Source organism: Babylonia areolata, chromosome 34, assembly GCF_041734735.1.
Source record: "Babylonia areolata isolate BAREFJ2019XMU chromosome 34, ASM4173473v1, whole genome shotgun sequence".
NCBI lineage: Eukaryota > Metazoa > Mollusca > Gastropoda > Neogastropoda > Buccinidae > Babylonia > Babylonia areolata.
The window spans coordinates 23,737,505-23,757,504 of NC_134909.1; the positions used below are offsets into that span (position 1 = coordinate 23,737,505).

Genomic DNA, 20,000 nt, shown 5'->3' on the forward strand with positions numbered 1-20,000 from the left:
GTGCAGCATGGTGATGTGTGTGTGTGTGTGTGTGTGTGTGTGTGTGTGTGTGTGTGTGTGTGTGTGTGTGTGTGTGTGTGTGTGTGTGTGTGTGTGTGTGTGTGTGTGTGTGTGTGTCCGACTGTCTCTATTTCTCTGTCTATCTCTCTGCCTGTCTATCTAATTGTCCATATATTTGTCTTTTGTCTGTCTGTCTGCTTGTATGTTTGTCTATCTATCTATCTATCTATCTATCTATCTATCTATCTATCTATCTATCTATCATTTTGATTATCTGTCTATAATTTGTATGCACATCTGTCTGTATATCCGAATGTTTACTGTCTACCTATCTATGAAAGACAGAGACAGAGGAACAGAGAAAGGTAGACAGACAGACAGACAGAAATACACACACACACACACGCGCCCAAAGACAGAGACACACAGACACACAGACAGATAGAATAACGGTTCCAGGCTGAGACCATCAAATTTATCACATATTACATAATAAAGAGAGACAGAGACAAACATAGAAACAAAGGCAGAGACAGACACAGACAGAGAGCAAGATAAATGTTGAAGGGTAAGGTTGTTGATTATTATCATTAGTAGCAGCAGCAGCAGCAGCAGCAGCAGTAGTGGTAGTAGTAATACCACCATTATTATTATCATCATTATCAATATATCGTTATCATCATCATTGTTGTTCACCTCTTTGGGCGGGTATGCGGGCAGCGTGCACTGGAGCTGAGCCAGGGTACGGGTCAGCAAGGGACAGGGGACGTCACCCACCATCACTGTGCACCCCTCCCCAAAGCCCTGTCCGTTCACCGTCAGCACCAGGCCTCCCATGTAGCCCCCTGCCACCACACGATAACTCTTTTCATTCGTTTAGTTGGTCATTTATTGATTCATTTATCTATATATTTATTTCTAAGGGAAATCAGACATTTTCGTCATCAGGGATGACTGGATTTCGTTTATTCGTTTATTTATTTGTAGTCTGTTCATCTATTTTGATGATTTTAGACAAGACTGGACATGACTGAGTCCATCATTATTTTGTTGTGTCTGTCGTTTTTCCTGTATTCTGGTTGTGTTCATTCTGGTCTGTTAATGATTCCATGCTGACTGGTTGCTATTGTGTGTGTGTGTATTTTGTTCTGTGTTTATCCACCTCGTGGTTTCCTTCCTGTCATTGTCTCTTGTGCTTTGGGCTCCCCCCCCCCCCCTTTGTTTTCTGACTTCGTCGTCAGATCTGCAGCTTGTTTGTTGCGTTCTTGGGATTATTCTTCGACGGGCGCCATAGCCGAATGGTTAAAGCGTTGGACTTTCGATCTGAGGGTCCCGGGTTCGAATCACGGTGACGGCGCCTGGTGGGTAAAGGGTGGAGATTTTTACGATCTCCCAGGTCAACATATGTGCAGACCTGCCAGTGCCTGAACCTCCTTCGTGTGTATACGCAAGCATAAGATCAAATACGCACGTTAAAGATCCTGTAATCCATGTCAGCGTTCGGTGGTTATGGAAACAAGAACATACCTAGCATGCACACTCCCGAAAGCGGAGTATGGCTGCCTACATGGCGGGGTAAAAACGGTCATACACGTAAAAAGCCCACTCGCGTATATACGAACGCAGAAGAAGAAGAAGAAGAAGAAGGGATTATTCTTCCATCATGCTGATACATCTTCATCTTCTTCCTCTGGTAAATTGGTTGTTGCTCCTCTCTCTCTCTCTCTCTCTCTCTCTCTCTCTCTCTCTCGTTTTACAGATCTCTCTCTTGTATGTGTAATTAAAAATTGAAATAGAAATGTTCCTTAAAAAAGCCAATGTACTACAACCAAAGTGAGTTATGGAGGAAGGCTGCAGAATGGATGAGATGCTTCTCTGAAAATACAGTGTCCTTCAGGGTCTGGATTCAATGTCTGGTCAGGCCCCGTCTCCCATGTTTTGACTGGAAAATCAAACTGAGCGTCTTGTCATTGGCATGAGACGATAAACCGAGGTCCCGTGTGCAGCACGCACTTGGCACACTGAAGAACGACTCAAGGCCTCAAGAGTGTCGTCCCCTGACAAAAGTCTGTAGAAAAGAAATCCACTCTGACACGCACACAACTATGTATGCATGCACCCAAAGCCTGACTAAAGCGCGTTGGGTTATGCTGCTGGTCAGGCATCTGCCTAGCAGTCTGTGGGAATTGTGGATTTGTTCGAAAGCAGTGACACCTTGAGAAACCCAAACTGAAGCTGATAAACCGAGGTCCCGTGTGCAGGACTCACTTGGCACAATGAAAAAGAACCCAAGGCAACACAAGTGTCGTCCTTTGGCAAAATTATGTAGAAAAAAAAAATCGACTCTGGTATTCAAATACACATGCATGTACCCAAGGTTGGGTTAATCTGCCGGTCAGGCATCAGCCTGGCAGTTCTGGCGCAGCGTATATGGGATTTGTTCGATCACAGTGATGCTTCCTTGAGAAAACGAAACTAAAACCGAAACTGATATGGTGAGGGTCACTTACCGGAAACTGGCACGATGGAGGTCACAGCAGCCATGTATGTGAAGATGACGTCACCGGAAGCCAAGCCCTTGCTGGACACGCGCACTCGGACCGGAAGTGACCCGGCGGGACTCACCGACACCGTGCACTGCAGGGAGGTGGAGGAAGCGGAAGTGACGACACAGTCAGCGCCGCCTAGCGTCACGCTGTTGTTCTCCGGGGCGTCGTCGTCAAAGCCAGTTCCGGTGATGTTGAGCTCCGTGCCCCACGTGCCTGGAACAGGAGTTTGGTGGTTGTTGTTGTTGTTGTTGTTGTGGTTGTTGTTGTTGTTGTTGTTGTTGTCCTTCTTCTTCTTAGTAGTAGTAGTAGTAGTAGTAGTAGTAGTAGTAGTAGTAGCAGCAGCAGCAGCAGCAGCAGCAGCAGTAGTAGTAGTAGTAGTAGTAGTAGTAGTAGCATCACTGTTGTAATGATAATAATTATAATTATTATCATTATTATTTTCATCATCATCACCATCATCATGATGCTTCTTCTCCTTCTTACTATTACTATTACTATTATTATTATTATTATTATTATTATCATTCTTGGTTGTAGTAGTAGTAGTAGTAGTAGTAGCAGCAGCAGCAGCGGCAGTAGCCGTAGTGCCGATAATTGGAAAGTATTTGTCTTTTGTCAGAGACCAAGCTCTAAGCGCTTTACAAACACGGAGCCATTTGCACAACAGGCTGTCGACCTGGGAAGAGATGGCTTTGAGATGGCCTTAGTGGTCGGCGAGGCTCTGAGTACCATACTTTGATCTGACGTGAGAAGAGCCGAATGGCATTTATCTTCAGGCGCTCATCATTCGTTTCCTGTGCCATTCAGACAGACTTTAGTGATGCGCGCGCACAAAGAGGTTCAAGAATATGCGCTATAGCAAGACATCTTAATAAATAAACGTGTATATAAGATTGGATTTTTCTTTCATGATTTTCCAGGGCCAACCGTTTTGCACCCGTGGGTTCTTTTACGTCGGCTACGTGCATGCTGCATAATTATGGGATCTCGGTTTATCGTCGAATTCGAGTGACTAGCGTCTAGACCACAGACACACACAGCCGCCTTCAAGATGGTATTCTAATGTATTCACGTGCCAATCACCATGACATTAATGCATCTGTATGCCGATGGAGAGAACGTTTGGCGAGGGCGTGATTCGACCCCGTTCGCCCCAGAATCTCTCGCTTCCTTACCCGCTCGGCCCCCTCTCCACGTAGTTGCACCTACCCGAGGTGGGGTGGACGCCAGTGACGGTCGGGGTGGCGTCGTCACTCCACGTGTAGCTACAGTCCGCGTCCCTTTTACAGCGGGTAGGCACGTTGTTGATGAACACCGTCAACTGCCGACACAGAACAGACAACACATGTGGTTCTGATGTCTGATTCTGACTTTTTCCTGTGGACACGGCCACTGGTTACACGTTCTGTCTTGCTGTGCACATACAGACACAGAAGAAGAAGAAGAAGAAGAAGAAGAGGAGAAGGCGTTGGACTTTCAATCTGAGGGTCCCCAGGTTCGAAACTCGATAACGACGCACAGTGGGTGAATGGAGTATGGCTGCCTACATGGCGGGGTTAAAAAACGGTTATACACGTAGAAGCTCATTCGTGTACATACAGGTGAACGTGGGAGTTGCGGCCCACGAACAAAAAAGAAGAAGAAGAAGGAGGCGGAGGAGGAGGAGGAGGAGGAGGAGTAGGAGGAGGAGGAGAAGGAGAAGAATAAGAAGGGAGAAGAAGAAGAAGAAGAAGAAGAAAGCAGAAGAAGAAGAAGAAGAAGAAGAAGAAGAAGAAGCAGAAGAAGAAGAAGAAGAAGAAGAAGAAGGGCAACTGGAAGAACAACAAAGGCAGAAACAATTCGAAGAAGAAGAAGGAGCAGGAGGAGGAGGAGGAAGAGAAGAAGGGGAAGGAGGAGGAGGAGGAGAAGCAGAAGCAGAAGAAGAAGAAGAAGAAGTAGCAGCAGCAGCAGCAGCAGTAGCAGTAGTAGTAGTAGTAGTAGTAGAGGAGGAGAAGAAGAACAACAACAACAAAAACGAAATTAGAAACAACAGCTACGGCGCTGATAACAACAACAATAAATACAACAACAACTACAAACAAACAAACAACAACAGCTATGACAACGACGATGGCGACAATAACAACAGCAACACCATCAACAGCGACGACGACAACAACAAGGACACAGCAGGACCTACCTGCGGCTCGGAGTGCACCGTCCGGAGCATGTCTCCCGGCACTGGGCTGAACCACACACTGCCGTCATCAACCGTCGTCACGTATGACGTCACATCGGTACCCGTCAGCCCCTCTCCGTTCAACTGCGCAACACCAAACCAACCTCTGGTGCAGACTGCATCACCAGATAATTCTCTGGTGCCGACTACAACACCAAATCAACCGTTGGACAACTGGTGCAGGCTAGTAAAAATGATCATCCACTAGACAACTGGTGCAGACTAGATCACCCGATCATTCATTGAACAACTGGTGCAGACTAGATCACCCGATCATTCATTGAACAACTGGTGCAGACTAGATCACCCGATCATTCATTGAACAACTGGTGCAGACTAGATCACCCGATCATTCATTGAACAACTGGTGCAGACTACAACACCCAATCATTCACTGGACAACTGGTGCAGACTAGAACAACCAATTATTCACTGGACAACTGGTGCAGACTACAACACCCAATCATTCACTGGACAACTGGTGCAGACTACAACATCCAATCATCCACTGGACAACTGGTGCAGACTAGAACACCCAATCATTCACTGGACAACTGGTGCAGACTACAACATCCAATCATCCACTGGACAACTGGTGCAGACTAGAACACCCAATCATCCACTGGACAACTGGTGCAGACTAGAACACCCAATCATTCACTGGACAACTGGTGCAGACTGCAACATCAAATCATCCACTGGACAACTGGTGCAGACTACAACATCCAATCATCCACTGGACAACTGGTGCAGACTAGAACACCCGATCATTCACTGGACAACCACTGCAGACTAGAACACCCAATCATCCACTGGACAACCACTGCAGGCTAGAACACCGAATCATCCATTGATAAAAACTCAATTATCTCCTGGTGCACACTTCATCACAAAATAATCATCTCCTGCAGGCTACATCATCGAATCATCCTCTGGTGCAGACTACGTCATCAAACCACCCTTTGGTGCAGACTACAACTGGTGCAGACTATAATTGCTGCACTCAACTGGTGCGACCATCCTCTGGTGCAGACCACGACACCTGATCATCCGTTGGACAACTGGTGCAGGCAAGTAAAAGTAATCATCCACACGATAGTAGGGGGCAGAAAAGGACACCACCGCTACCACCACCACCACACCATCGCCTCCACCACCCCGTCCCCTATCACCACCACGTCCACCATTTCCACAACTAACACCGACCACTACCACCACCAGCAATAATAATACACAGCTATTATCCGACCCAAACAAACAAACATTCACACACCCCACCCCCAATCTCATACCGTCATCTGGTCAACGTCCCCACCCCTGGTTGTCATGGTGACGGTGAAGGTGAAGGCCGAGCAGTGGGCGTGACCCGTGACCTCCACGTCACCCAGGGTGTCCATCAGGCTGAGAGCGGACCTCACGTGCTCCGCCTCCAGACTGGGGCTGACGGCAATGTCTGTTGGCATAAAGGGGGGGAGGTGGCAAAATGGTCAAGACACTCATCTGTCAGTACAGAGAGTCCGTGAGGGTCTGTGTTCGAATCCCTTTGTCCCAAGTTTGACTGGAAAACCAAACTGAGCGTCCAGTGATTCGGATGGCACGAGAACACGACTTTATCATACAAATAACTGTTCTGTGTTGTAAGTCATCGTATGTAACTGTTGTGTGTTGTTATTCATATCGTTTGTTACTGTTCTGTGTTGTGACCAATCAGATGTAACTTTGTGTGTTGTCATTTTTTTTTTTCATGTTTAACTGTCTTGTTTTGTAAGTTTCTGTATCTAACTGTTTTGTGTTGTCAATTAAGAAGGTGGCTGAATGGTTAAGACCCCCATCTGCCAATACAGAGTCTGTAAATGCCTGGGTTCGACTCCCACTTTCGTCCCTTTTCCAAAGTTTGACTGGAAATCCAAAACTGAGCATCTAGTCATTCGGATGAGACGATAAACCGAGAACGTGTGCGGTACGCAGTTGGCGCACTGAAAGAAAAGAACCCATGGCAACGAGGGTGTTGTCCTCTGGCAATAATCTGTTGAAATATCCACTCTGATAGGTATACAAATACATATGCATATAGTAGTAGCAGTCTTCTTTCTCACCCTCTTTCCGGCCCCCCCCCCCCACCCCCCAGGCCCCTCCACCGTCCCCCACCCCCAACACCCCCGCCCTCCGAACATGATAACACACACACACACACACACGCACACATACAAGAGTTTAGTAAAGTCGTAGCAGTGGTTTAACTTCACTACTACTACTACTACTACTACTACTACTACTACTACTACTAAAAGCGTCAGCCATTACAAAGGCAGATTTTCGTTCACCATTGTCAGGCAAACAGCCCGTATCTCATTTTACATAATATGTGTGCGTGTGTGTGTGTGAGGGGGGGGGGGGGGGGGGGGGGAGGACGGGGGGGAGGGGGGGGGGGTAGGGGGAGGTCGGGTTGTTTTTGTTTCTTGGCATCGCTCAATCATGTTCACCAGAAAACAACCACAGCGACATTCAGACTCAAGCCCAACCGCGGCAACAGCCACTGACTGTGCGAGGTGACGTCATCCAGTGTGACGTTGAAGGCCCCGCCCAGCGGCGGTGATGCACGTGAAACACGTGTCACGTTGACCCACAGTCCCTCGCTCACTGTCAACAGGGCGCCCTCGCTGTCGGCTGACAGGTCGTCCTCTTCGCTGATCTGTGAGAAGGGAGATAGAAAGTCAGACAGACAGATTTGTCAAGTCCACTTCTGGGGGAACATAGACCTGGTGGAACATAGACCTGGGGGAACACAGACCTGGGGGAACATTGACCTGCTCCCCTAACCCTAACCCTCATGTGTATTGTTGAATAATTAAAGATTATTTAAACCAACATTGACCTGCTCCCCTTTACTATCTCCAAACAGAAATTCACATGCGTTCGCGTTGCTCATGCTCTCGATTCAAATACAGAATACGTTTAGAAAAGACATGCATTTGTTTAAACAATCAAATAGTTGCATTCCAATCTACATGGATACATTGTCTATCAACAATTAAGCATTGATGTATTAAGCATCAAACTTTGTGATTTAAAAACATATACAAATTATTATGATACATGCACTTGTTTATATATTTCAAGAGATCACATAGAATTACATTAACGTCACCTGAGAATCAGAATCTGAGTAAGAAATAAATTAGGTGTGGTGAAGCATGATACACATGATAAATTACAACACGTTTCAGTTTCGGTTTCTCAAAGAGGTGTTGTTGCGTTCGGACAAATCCGTATACGCTCCACCACATCTGCTAGGCAGATGCCTGACCAGCAGCACAACCCAACGCGCTTTGTCAGGCCTTGGGTGCATGAATTTAAAAGAAATAATTCTGTGTACATAATCAGAGTGGACTTCTTCTACAGAACGTTACCAGAGGACAGCACTCTCGTTGCCATGGTTTCGTTTACAGTGCACCAAGTGCGTGCTGCACACGGGACCTCGGTTTATTGTCTCATCCGAAAGACTAGACGCTCAGTTTGATTTTTCACCTTCTTCTTCTTCTGATTGTTGTTTTGTTGATCTTGCTCTCCTCCTTCTCCTTCTCCTCCTCCTCCTCCTCCTTCTCCTCCTTCTTCTTCTTCTTCTTCTTCTTCTTCTTCTTCTCATTACCATTATTATTTGTCACGGGTTAGTAACTGGGGCAACAGACAACCATCCCCACCCCCTCACTGCAACCCACCTCAGCCCCCTCGACGGAGAAGACCCCGAAGCCGTGGGCACAGCGGTAGGGAGTGAGCTGGATGATGTACAGGCCGGGTTCTCCAGTCACATCAACATCCTCCAGGAACGCGTCGTTGGGGCGGGCCTGGGGCATCCGCATCTGACGAGCGCTGCCTGAGAATGGTGATGTTGATGGTGGTGGTGATGGTGGTGGTGATGGTGGTGGTGGTGATGGTGGTGGTGGTGGTGATGTTGATGGTGGTGATGGTGGTGGTGATGGTGGTGGTGGTGTTGGTGGTCATGGTGGTGGGGATGGTGGTTGTGATGGTGGTGGGGATGGTGGTTGTGATGGTGATGGTGATGGTGGTGGTGGTGGCAGTGTTGGTGGTGATGGTGGTGGTGGTGGTGGTGGTGGTGATGGTGATGGTGGTGGTGGTGGTGGTGGTGGTGATGGTGGTGGAGGTGGTGGTGATGTTGGTGGTGGTGGTGGTGGTGGTGATGGTGGTGGTGGTGGTTGTGATGGTGGTGGAGGTTGTGGTGGTGGTGATGGTGGTGGTGGTGGCAGTGTTGGTGGTGGTGGTGGTGATGGTGATGGTGGTGGTGATGTTGATGGTGGTGATGATGGTGGTGGTGGTGGTGGTGGTTGTGATGGTGGTGGTGATGTTGATGATGGTGATGGTGGTGGTGGAGGTGGTGGTGATGGTGGTTCACTCGTATGTGCATGATTGGGCGTTTTTATCCCGCCATGTGGCTAGCCATACTCCGTTTTCCGGGGTGTGCATCCTGGGTATTTTCTTGTTTCCATAACCCACATGGATTATAGGATCTTTAACGTGCGTATTTGACCTTCCGCTTGCGTATACACACGAAGAGGGTTCAAGCACTAGCAGGTCTGCACATGTATTGACCTGGGAGATTGGAAAAATCTCCACCCTTTTCCCACCAGGCGCCGTTACCGAGATTCGAAGCCAGGACCCTCAGATTGAAAGTCCATCGCTTTGAGCACTCTGCTATTGCGTCCGTCGTTCGCACAACATACAGTAAACCATATATCAAATAATCCTGATACTAGAACACCCACGTCGGTCACACACACACACACACACACACACACACACACACACACACACACCTGACCTACTTACTCTCAATGACGGCATTGTCCTGGAAACCCTCGTGCAAAACCACGTGGTCCACAAACACGTCGACAGCCGAGAACGCTTCGTCAGAGTCACGTGACACGCCAGCGCCAATCAGGTAATAGTTCCTCATGTTAGAGTGCAGGGCTTTGACTGAAGTGTACACGTCACGACATGTGTACCGCCATCTGTATTTACAACACACACACACACACACACACACACACAATTTAACAATGGGGTCAGGGGCATGGGGAGCGGGGTGGGGGGTGGGGGGTGCGTTCGTGTGTGCGCACGCTTGTGTGTTATGTGTGCGCCTGTGAAAATAGAAGTAGATAGATTGCCCAGCGATTTTCTTTTTTTTTTTTTTTATTTCAGAAAGGTGTTCTTATTACGGAGAAATCGGCAGAGATATACAACCAGCAGTATGCACAGAGAGAGAGAGAGACAGAGAGATACAGAAAGAGACAGAGAGAGACAGACAGACAGACAGACAGACAGAGACAGAGACAGACAGAGACAGACAGAGACAGAGACAGACAGACACACACACACACACACACACACACACACACACACAGGCATACAGACAGACACAGACAGAGAGAGAGACAGATATACACAGGCATACAGACACAGACAGAGAGACAGACAGATACAGACAGAAAGAGTCAGACAGAGACACAGACAGGGAGACAGAGAAAGAGAGACAGAGACAGGCAGACACAAACAGACAGACAGACAGACAGACACAGACAGACACAGACAGAGAGACAGACAGATACAGACAGAGTCAGACAGAGAGACAGACAGGGAGACAGACAGAGAAAGAGGGACAGAGACAGGCAGACAGAGACAGACAAAGACAGAGGAAACTGACTGTTCCAAGTCTTGTGGAGGGACCTCCAGCGGAAACGTGAGATAGGACGACACCTGTTCGTCTCCCATGGTGACGTAAGCATAGCGGACCCACAGTGACGTCACGGGACCCTTGTGGCCAAGGCACAGCTGGACCGCACACAGCGAACTTATTCATTCATCTATTTATTTATCTGTTTATTTATCTATTCATTCATTCGTGTATTTGAACGCTTCCTCTTTATTTTGGAAGGGTCAATTTTGCTATTATTATAATGATTTCATTTATTTATTTATTGATTCAGTCATTGTCTTTTGTTTTTCCTTTTTCTTTTGGAAGGGTCAACTTTATTATTAGAGCAAATATTTTGTCTATTTATGCATTTGTTTATTTATTTATCTATTCTTATTTTTCCTCTTTTTTTTTTTTTTTTTTTTTTGAGGGGATCGCCAAATTTGGTTCAGGCAGACGAAGTATTTCCAGACAAAATGGCAATGTTGACGGTTATCATGGACACACACACACACACACACACACACACACACACACACACACACACACACACACACACCCACACACAACAACAACAACAACAACAACAACAAAAACCACATAAACAAAAAACGTGAAGTATAATCATCATCATTAGAATACGCGCCTCGTCGTAAATTTACAAAGGTTAAAAATTCCAGAACGTGGCAAAAAACAACAAGAACACAAAAATCCCCCACAAAAACAACAACAACAAAACAAACCCAAATCAAAAACAAACAAAAAACAGCAACCCCCCACCCCCCTAAAAAACAAACAAACAACAGACCTGACCCCTCAATCCCTACCACCCCCCTCCCGGCCCGCTAAAAAAAAAAAAAAAAAAAGCAAGCCATCCTCATCTCAATTACCTACCGTACTGTTGGACGCACTCATTTCGTAGGCGTCCGCAATAGCTCCGTGGTGCCAGAAAAGCGTGGAGGGGTTGCGGGCTGACCTGTGACCGCACAAGGGTTCACTGTCACCCACCCCCACCCCCACCCCGCCACAGCTGCCGCCAGTCCCCCCCTCACAGTCCATCAACGTCAGCCCTTTGGTCAGGTAGTCATGGCAACGGACTCCAGCACTTTCCTTCAAGGCGTGCCGCACCTGTTGTTGTGGGATGAAATAGAACAGTGTTTGTGTGTGTGTGTGTGTGTGTGTGTGTGTGTGTGTAGAGAGAGAGAGAGAGAGAGAGAGAGAGAGAGAGAGAGAGAGAGAGAGAGAGAGGTGTTTGTGTGGCGGTTGGGGTGTGTGTGTTGGGGTGTGTGTGTGTGTGGGGGAGAATCGGGGGAGGGGGTGAGTGTGTGTGGGTGGGTGTGTGTGTGTGTGTGTGGGGGGGGGGGCGGCGGGGGAAATCGGGGCGGGGTGTGTGTGGGGGGGGTGTATATATGTATACATACATACATACATACATATATATATATATATATATATATATAGTGTGTGTGTGTGTGTGTGTGTGTGTGTGTGTGTGTGTGTGTACGTGTTCACGTGTGTACAAGTATGTGCGTGTGTGTGGTGGGGTGGAAGATAGGTATGTAAGGAAGAAGAAGGACAACAGCAGCAACGACAACACCAAGAGCAACACCAGCATCAGGATCATCAGCAGCAGCATCAACCACAACAACAAGAACAACAACAGACGTAAACCCACGTGTGCCGGTGAGGTGTCAACAGGGATGAGGGAGGTGACGGCGTCACCGAAGACCAGGCGAAAGCAACAACAACAACAACAACGACCCTACCAACACCGCCACCACCACCGCCAACAACAACACAATCAACGTAACCCACGTGTTAGGCGAGTCGTTCACAGGCCGCAACAGCAACTACAACAACAACAACAACAGCAACAGCAACAACAAAACAGTATTAACCCACATGTTCAGGAGAGGTGGCGACAGAGAAGTGGTGTGATTTCTAAAGGCCAGGCGAAAAACAACAACATCAACAGTATAACTACCACCACCACCACCACCACCACCAACACCACCACCACCACCAACAACACCAACACCAAAACCAACACCACCACCACCACCAACAACAACAACACCATCACCACCAACAACAACACCACCACCACCAACACCGCCACCACCACCACCACCGCCACCACCACCACCACCAACAACACCACCAACACCACCACCACCACCACCACCACCACCACCACCAACAACAACAACACCAACACCAACACCACCACCACCACCACCACCACCACCAAAAACATCAACTCACCTGTTCAGGCGAGGCGTCCACAGGGATGAGGAGGGGTCTGGAGGGTGGGGGTGGGGGTTGGGGGGGGGGGGGGATGGAATTCCCAAAGACCAGGCGGAAGCAACAGCAACAGCAACAGCAACGACAACAGCAACAGCAACAACATCAACAAAACCAACGTAAACAGCACCAGCACAACCAGCATGAACTGACCTCTTCGGGCGAGGCGCCCACAGGGATGAGGGTGGTGATGGCGTCACCGAAGACCAGGCGGAAGTTGTCCTGTGTGGGCTGACCCTGGAGGCTGGTGATGACCACGTGACCCAGCCACACCCCCTCCTCCACCAGCACCTCCACCTCCGCCACGTTCCCTGTTGGTTCATTCTTTGGTTCCATTATTTGTTTTGTTCGTTCGTTCGTTCATTCATTAGGTCAGTCGGTCAGTCAGTTATTAATTCTTTCTTTCACCCATCCCTTCATCCGTCCATCTCCCACACAAGGTAAGGTGGGAAGACAGAGTGTCTCTGTGAATAATACATATCAATATCAACCATCACCCCCACAAGGTAAGGTGGGCAGTGAGAGTGTCTCTATGAATAATACATATCAATATCAACCATCACCCCCCACAAGGTAAGGTGTGGAGTGAGAGTGTCTCTGTGAATAATACATATCAATATCAACCATCACCCCCACAAGGTAAGGTGGGCAGTCAGAGTGTCTCTGTGAATAATACATATCAATTTCAACCATCACCCCCACAAGGTAAGGTGTGCAGTGAGAGTGTCTCTGTGAATAATACATATCAATATCAACCATCACCCCCCACAAGGTAAGGTGGGGAGTGAGAGTGTCTCTGTGAATAATACATATCAATATCAACCATCACCCCCACAAGGTAAGGTGGGCAGTGAGAGTGTCTCTGTGAATAATACATATCAATATCAACCATCACCCCCCACACAGTAAGGTGTGGAGTGAGAGTGTCTCTGTGAATAATACATATCAATATCAACCATCACCCCCCACAAGGTAAGGTGGGCAGTGAGAGTGTCTCTGTGAATAATACATATCAATATCAACCATCACCCCCCACACAGTAAGGTGTGCAGTGAGAGTGTCTCTGTGAATAATACATATCAATATCAACCATCACCCCCCACAAGGTAAGGTGTGGAGTGAGAGTGTCTCTGTGAATAATACATATCAATATCAACCATCACCCCGACAAGGTAAGGTGGGCAGTGAGAGTGTCTCTGTGAATAATACATATCAATATCAACCATCACCCCGACAAGGTAAGGTGTGCAGTGAGAGTGTCTCTGTGAATAATACATATCAATATCAACCATCACCCCCCACAAGGTGAAGAGTGAGAGTGTCTCTGTGAATAATACATATCAATATCAACCATCACCCCCACAAGGTAAGGTGGGCAGTGAGAGTGTCTCTGTGAATAATACATATCAATATCAACCATCACCCCCACAAGGTAAGGTGGGCAGTCAGAGTGTCTCTGTGAATAGTACATATCAATATCAACCATCACCCCCACAAGGTAAGGTGGGCAGTGAGAGTGTCTCTGTGAATAATACATATCAATATCAACCATCACCCCCACAAGGTAAGGTGGGCAGTCAGAGTGTCTCTGTGAATAATACATATCAATTTCAACCATCATCCCCACAAGGTAAGGTGGGCAGTGAGAGTGTCTCTGTGAATAATACATATCAATATCAACCATCACCCCCACAAGGTAAGGTGTGGAGTGAGAGTGTCTCTGTGAATAATACATATCAATATCAACCATCACCCCCACAAGGTAAGGTGGGCAGTGAGAGTGTCTCTGTGAATAATACATATCAATATCAACCATCACCCCCACAAGGTAAGGTGGGCAGTGAGAGTGTCTCTGTGAATAATACATATCAATATCAACCATCACCCCCACAAGGTAAGGTGTGCAGTGAGAGTGTCTCTGTGAATAATACATATCAATATCAACCATCACCCCCACACAGTAAGGTGTGAAGTGAGAGTGTCTCTGTGAATAATACATATCAATATCAACCATCACCCCCACAAGGTAAAGTGGGAAGTGAGAGTGTCTCTGTGAATAATACATATCAATATCAACCATCACCCCCACAAGGTAAAGTGGGAAGTGAGAGTGTCTCTGTGAATAATACATATCAATATCAACCATCACCCCGACAAGGTAAAGTGGGAAGTGAGAGTGTCTCTGTGAATAATACATATCAATATCAACCATCACCCCCCACAAGGTAAGGTGAGGAGAGTGTCTCTGTGAATAATACATATCAACATCAACCATCACCCCTCACAAGGTAAGGTGGGCAGTGAGAGTGTCTCTGTGAATAATACATATCAACATCAACCATCACCCCTCACAAGGTAAGGTGGGCAGTGAGAGTGTCTCTGTGAATAATACATATCAACATCAACCATCACCACTCACAAGGTAAGGTGGGCAGTGAGAGTGTCTCTGTGAATAATACATATCAATATCAACCATCACCCCCACAAGGTAAGGTGAAGAGTGAGAGTGTCTCTGTGAATAATACATATCAATATCAACCATCACCCCCACAAGGTAAGGTGTGCAGTGAGAGTGTCTCTGTGAATAATACATATCAATATCAACCATCAACCCCCACACAGTAAGGTGAGGAGAGTGTCTCTGTGAATAATACATATCAATATCAACCATCACCCCCACAAGGTAAGGTGGGCAGTGAGAGTGTCTCTGTGAATAATACATATCAATATCAACCATCACCCCCACAAGGTAAGGTGGGCAGTGAGAGTGTCTCTGTGAATAATACATATCAATATCAACCATCACCCCCACAAGGTAAGGTGTGGAGTGAGAGTGTCTCTGTGAATAATACATATCAATATCAACCATCACCCCCACAAGGTGAAGAGTGAGAGTGTCTCTGTGAATAATACATATCAATATCAACCATCACCCCCCACAAGGTAAGGTGTGGAGTGAGAGTGTCTCTGTGAATAATACATATCAATATCAACCATCACCCCCACACTCCAGACGCCCCCCCCCCCCCTCCCCAGCCCAGGTATATGTACACATGACTGACCCAGGGAAGGTGGGAAGGTCAAGGTGTAGACACGGGACGCAGAGAAGCCACTCTGACCATCCAGGTGGGTGGCTGTCACCAGCTGACCACACACGCTGGGCAGTCTGCTCACTGCCTCACCCAACACCGCCCCGTCAGTGGCCGCCACCGTCAGCGGCTCTGCACAACCGTCGTCGTATCATCATCACATCGTCATCACCATCATCATTATCATCATCATCGTCGTCGTTGTCGTCGTCATCATCACCATCATCATTATCGTCATCATCACCATCATCATTATCATCATCATCGTCATCTTCATTATCATCACCATCTTCGTCGCCGCCGCCGCTTTTGTCGTCATCATCATCTAATTGTCGTAGTTATCGTCCGTGTCATCATCATCATCATTGTCGTTGTTATCCTCCTCCTCGTCGTCGTCATCATCATCATCATCATCGTCATCACCGTCGTCATCAATATCATCATCATAGTCGTTGTCGTTGTCATCGTTATCATGGTTGTCGTTACCATCGTAACCATCATCATGGGATGGTAATCTTACAAACAATAAAAGTCCACACACGTTTGACACAGATATCGGTTCACCACGTGCCAGCATACAAATACCATACAATACCAAACAATACCGTACAATGCAATACAACCCCAGAGGGCCACTCGCCCGTGAAGACCCCGTATAGACCACAACACAACACAACACAACACAACACAACACAACACAACGCATTATAACACAACACAACACAATAAATGCATTATAACACAACACAACACAACACAATGCATTATAACACAACACAATGCATTATAACACAACATAATACAATGAATTGTAACACAATACAACACAACACAATGCATTATAACACAACACAACACAATAAATGCATTATAACACAACACAATGCATTATAACACAATACAATGCATTATAACGCAACACAACATAAAACAATGCATTATAACACAATACAACACAACACAATGCATTATAACACAACACAACACAACACAACACAATACAATACCAACACAACACAAACAACACAACCTCCAGAGGGCCACTCACCAGTGAAGATCCCGCACAGACCACAACACAACACAACACAACACAAAAGAAACAACCCTAGAGGGCCACTCACCGGTGAAGACCCCGTACAGACCACAACACAACACAACACAACACAACACAACACAACACAACCCCCAGAAGAGCACTCACCGGTGAAGACCCGGTACAGACAACAACACAACACAACACAAACAAAACAACCCAGAGAGGGCCACTCACCAGTGAAGACCCCGCACAGACCACAACACAACACAACACAACACAACACAACACAAACAACACAACCCCTAGAGGGCCACTCACCAGTGAAGACCCCGCACAGACCACAACACAACACAATACAACACAATACCAACACAACACAACACAAACAACACAACCCCCAGAGGGCCACTCACCAGCGAAGACCCCGCACAGACCACAACACAACACAACACAATACAACATAATACCAACAAAACACAACACAATACAACACAATACCAACAAAACACAACACAACACAATACCAACAAAACACAACACAACACAATACAACAAAATACCAACAAAGCACAACACAATACAACACAAAACCAACACAACACAACACAAACAGCACAACCCCCAGAGGGTCACTCACCAGTGAAGACCCCGTACAGACCCACCCTGAAGCAGGCAGACAGGTCCCCGAACAGCACCACCTGCTGCACCTCCCCGCTCCCCTCCACCCACCCACTGCTCACCACCTCCACCACCTGCAACAACAACAACAACAACAGCTACAACAACAGCTACAACATCATCATCATCAGCAACGACGATACCAAACAATCACAACAATAACAAAAACGACAACAAAAACAATAACAGCAACCATGACAACAACAAAAACAACGACAAAAAACAATGACGACGATGACAGCAGCAGCAGCAACAACAACATCATGGACAACAACAACGACGATAACATCTCCAACAACAACAGCAGGAGCAACAACAACAATAAAACAACAACAGCAATAACAGCACCATCAGCAGCAACAACAATAGCAACAACGAAAAACAACAGCAATGACAACAACAAGGTGAGGTGAGGTGAGGTGAGGTAAGGTGAGGTGAGGTGAGGTAAGGTATGGCAAGGCGAGGTAAGGTAACGTAAGGTAAGGTAACGTGAGGTAAGGTAAGGTAATGTAAGGTGAGGTAAGGTAAGGTAAGGTAAGGTATGGCAAGTTAAGGTGAGGTAAGGTAAGGTAAGATAAGGCGAGGTAAGTTAAGGTGAGGTAAGGTAAGGTAAGGTGTGGCAAGGTAAGGTAAGGTAAGGCGAGGTAAGGTAAAGTAAGGTAAGGTGAGGTAAGGTAAGGTAAGGTGAGGTATGGCAAGGTGAGGTAAAGTAAGGTAAGGTATGGCAAGGTAAGGTAAAACATAGCAAGGTAAGGTAAGGCGAGGTAAGGTAAGTTGAGGTGAGGTGAGGTCAGGTAAGTTAAGGTAAGGTAAGGTCAGGTCAGGTCAGGTCAGGTCAGGTAAAGTAAGGTAAGGTGAGGCAAGGTGAGGTAAGGTAAGGTGAGGTAAGGTAAGGTGATGCAAGGTAAGGTAATGTAAGGTGAGGTAAGGTAAGGTAAGGTATGGCAAGATAAGGTAAGGTAAGGTAAGGTAAGGTATGGCAAGTTCAGGTAAAGTGAGGTAGGGTAAGGTAAGATGAGGTAAGGCAAGATGAAGTGAGGTAAGGTAAGGTAAGGTAAGGTAAGGTAAGGCAAGGCAAGGAATGGCGAAGTAATTAAAGTACAGGTAAGATAATGTAGGGTAAGGTAGGGTTGAGGTAAGGTGAGGTAAAACAAGGTAAGGTAAGGAAGAGTAAGGTAAGTTATGGTAGGGTAAGATAATGTTGGGTAATCTCAGGTAACGTCAGGTAAGGTAAAATAAGGTAACACTCAAAACACACACACACACACACACACACACACTTGCGTTTCCCTGACGACAGTCGAGGTAGCGTGCAGTCTCTGTACCTCCAGGAGTGACAACACAAGGTGTGTGTGAGGTGTTTTAGAGTCGTGTCGTCACCTGCAACTCTGTGTTCCCCCACCCCCCTCCCCTACACACACCCTCCCACCCCACCCCACACATACCTGTGTTTCCTTGACGACAGTGGAGGTGGCGTGCAGTCTCTGTACCTCCGGGGTGACAGGTGGTGTGTGTGAGGGCAGCAGTGAAGTGTTGTAGAGTCGTGCCGTAACCTGCATCTGCGTGTTCCCCACCCCCCTCCCCTACACACACCCTCCCACCCCACACATACCTGTGTTTCCTTGACGACAGTGGAGGTGGCGTGCAGTCTCTGTACCTCCGGGGTGACAGGTGGTGTGTGTGAGGGCGGCAGTGAAGTGTTGTAGAGTCGTACCGTCACCTGCATCTCCGTGTCCCCCCACCCCCCTCCCCTACACACACCCTCCCACCCCACACATACCTGTGTTTCCTTGACGACAGTGGAGGTGGCGTGCAGTCTCTGTACCTCCGGGGTGACAGGTGGTGTGTGTGCGGGCGGCAGTGAAGTGTTGTAGAGTCGTGCCGTAACCTGCATCTCCGTGTCCCCCCACCCCCCTCCCCTACACACACCCTCCCACCCCACACATACCTGTGTTTCCTTGACGACAGTGGAGGTGGCGTGCAGTCTCTGTACCTCCGGGGTGACAGGTGGTGTGTGTGAGGGCGGCAGTGAAGTGTTGTAGAGTCGTGCCGTCACCTGCATCTCCGTGTCCCCCCACCCCCCTCCCCTACACACACCCTCCCACCCCACACATACCTGTGTTTCCTTGACGACAGTGGAGGTGGCGTGCAGTCTCTGTACCTCCGGGGTGACAGGTGGTGTGTGTGAGGGCGGCAGTGAAGTGTTGTAGAGTCGTGCCGTAACCTGCATCTCCGTGTCCCCCCACCCCACTCCCCTACACACACCCTCCCACCCCACACATACCTGTGTTTCCTTGACGACAGTGGAGGTGGCGTGCAGTCTCTGTACCTCCGGGGTGACAGGTGGTGTGTGTGAGGGCGGCAGTGAAGTGTTGTAGAGTCGTGCCGTCACCTGCATCTCTGTGTTCTCACTGCT

The 20,000-nt window shown here is 47.6% G+C and overlaps 2 protein-coding genes across 2 annotated transcripts in view; both read right to left on the reverse strand.

Annotated features, from left to right (window-relative positions):
• Positions 1-9,739, reverse strand: part of LOC143277601 (fibrocystin-L-like) — a 95,871-nt gene extending 86,132 nt beyond the window's left edge. The window contains 8 exon segments of the mRNA XM_076582477.1: positions 697-845; positions 2,511-2,762; positions 3,759-3,870; positions 4,729-4,851; positions 6,060-6,220; positions 7,309-7,459; positions 8,487-8,641; positions 9,613-9,739. Of these exon segments, the coding sequence (XP_076438592.1) occupies positions 697-845; positions 2,511-2,762; positions 3,759-3,870; positions 4,729-4,851; positions 6,060-6,220; positions 7,309-7,459; positions 8,487-8,641; positions 9,613-9,739 (1,230 nt within the window).
• Positions 9,740-11,343: 1,604 nt separating this feature from the next.
• LOC143277602 (uncharacterized) lies at positions 11,344-19,646 on the reverse strand. Its single transcript, XM_076582478.1, has 5 exons — positions 19,533-19,646; positions 17,544-17,625; positions 15,844-16,002; positions 12,935-13,092; positions 11,344-11,605 (listed from the first exon to the last, which is right to left on the reverse strand). The coding sequence occupies exons 1-5, from the start codon at positions 19,644-19,646 to the stop codon at positions 11,360-11,362; spliced, it is 759 nt and encodes a 252-aa protein (XP_076438593.1). The 3' UTR covers positions 11,344-11,359.
• Positions 19,647-20,000: the final 354 nt, after the last annotated feature.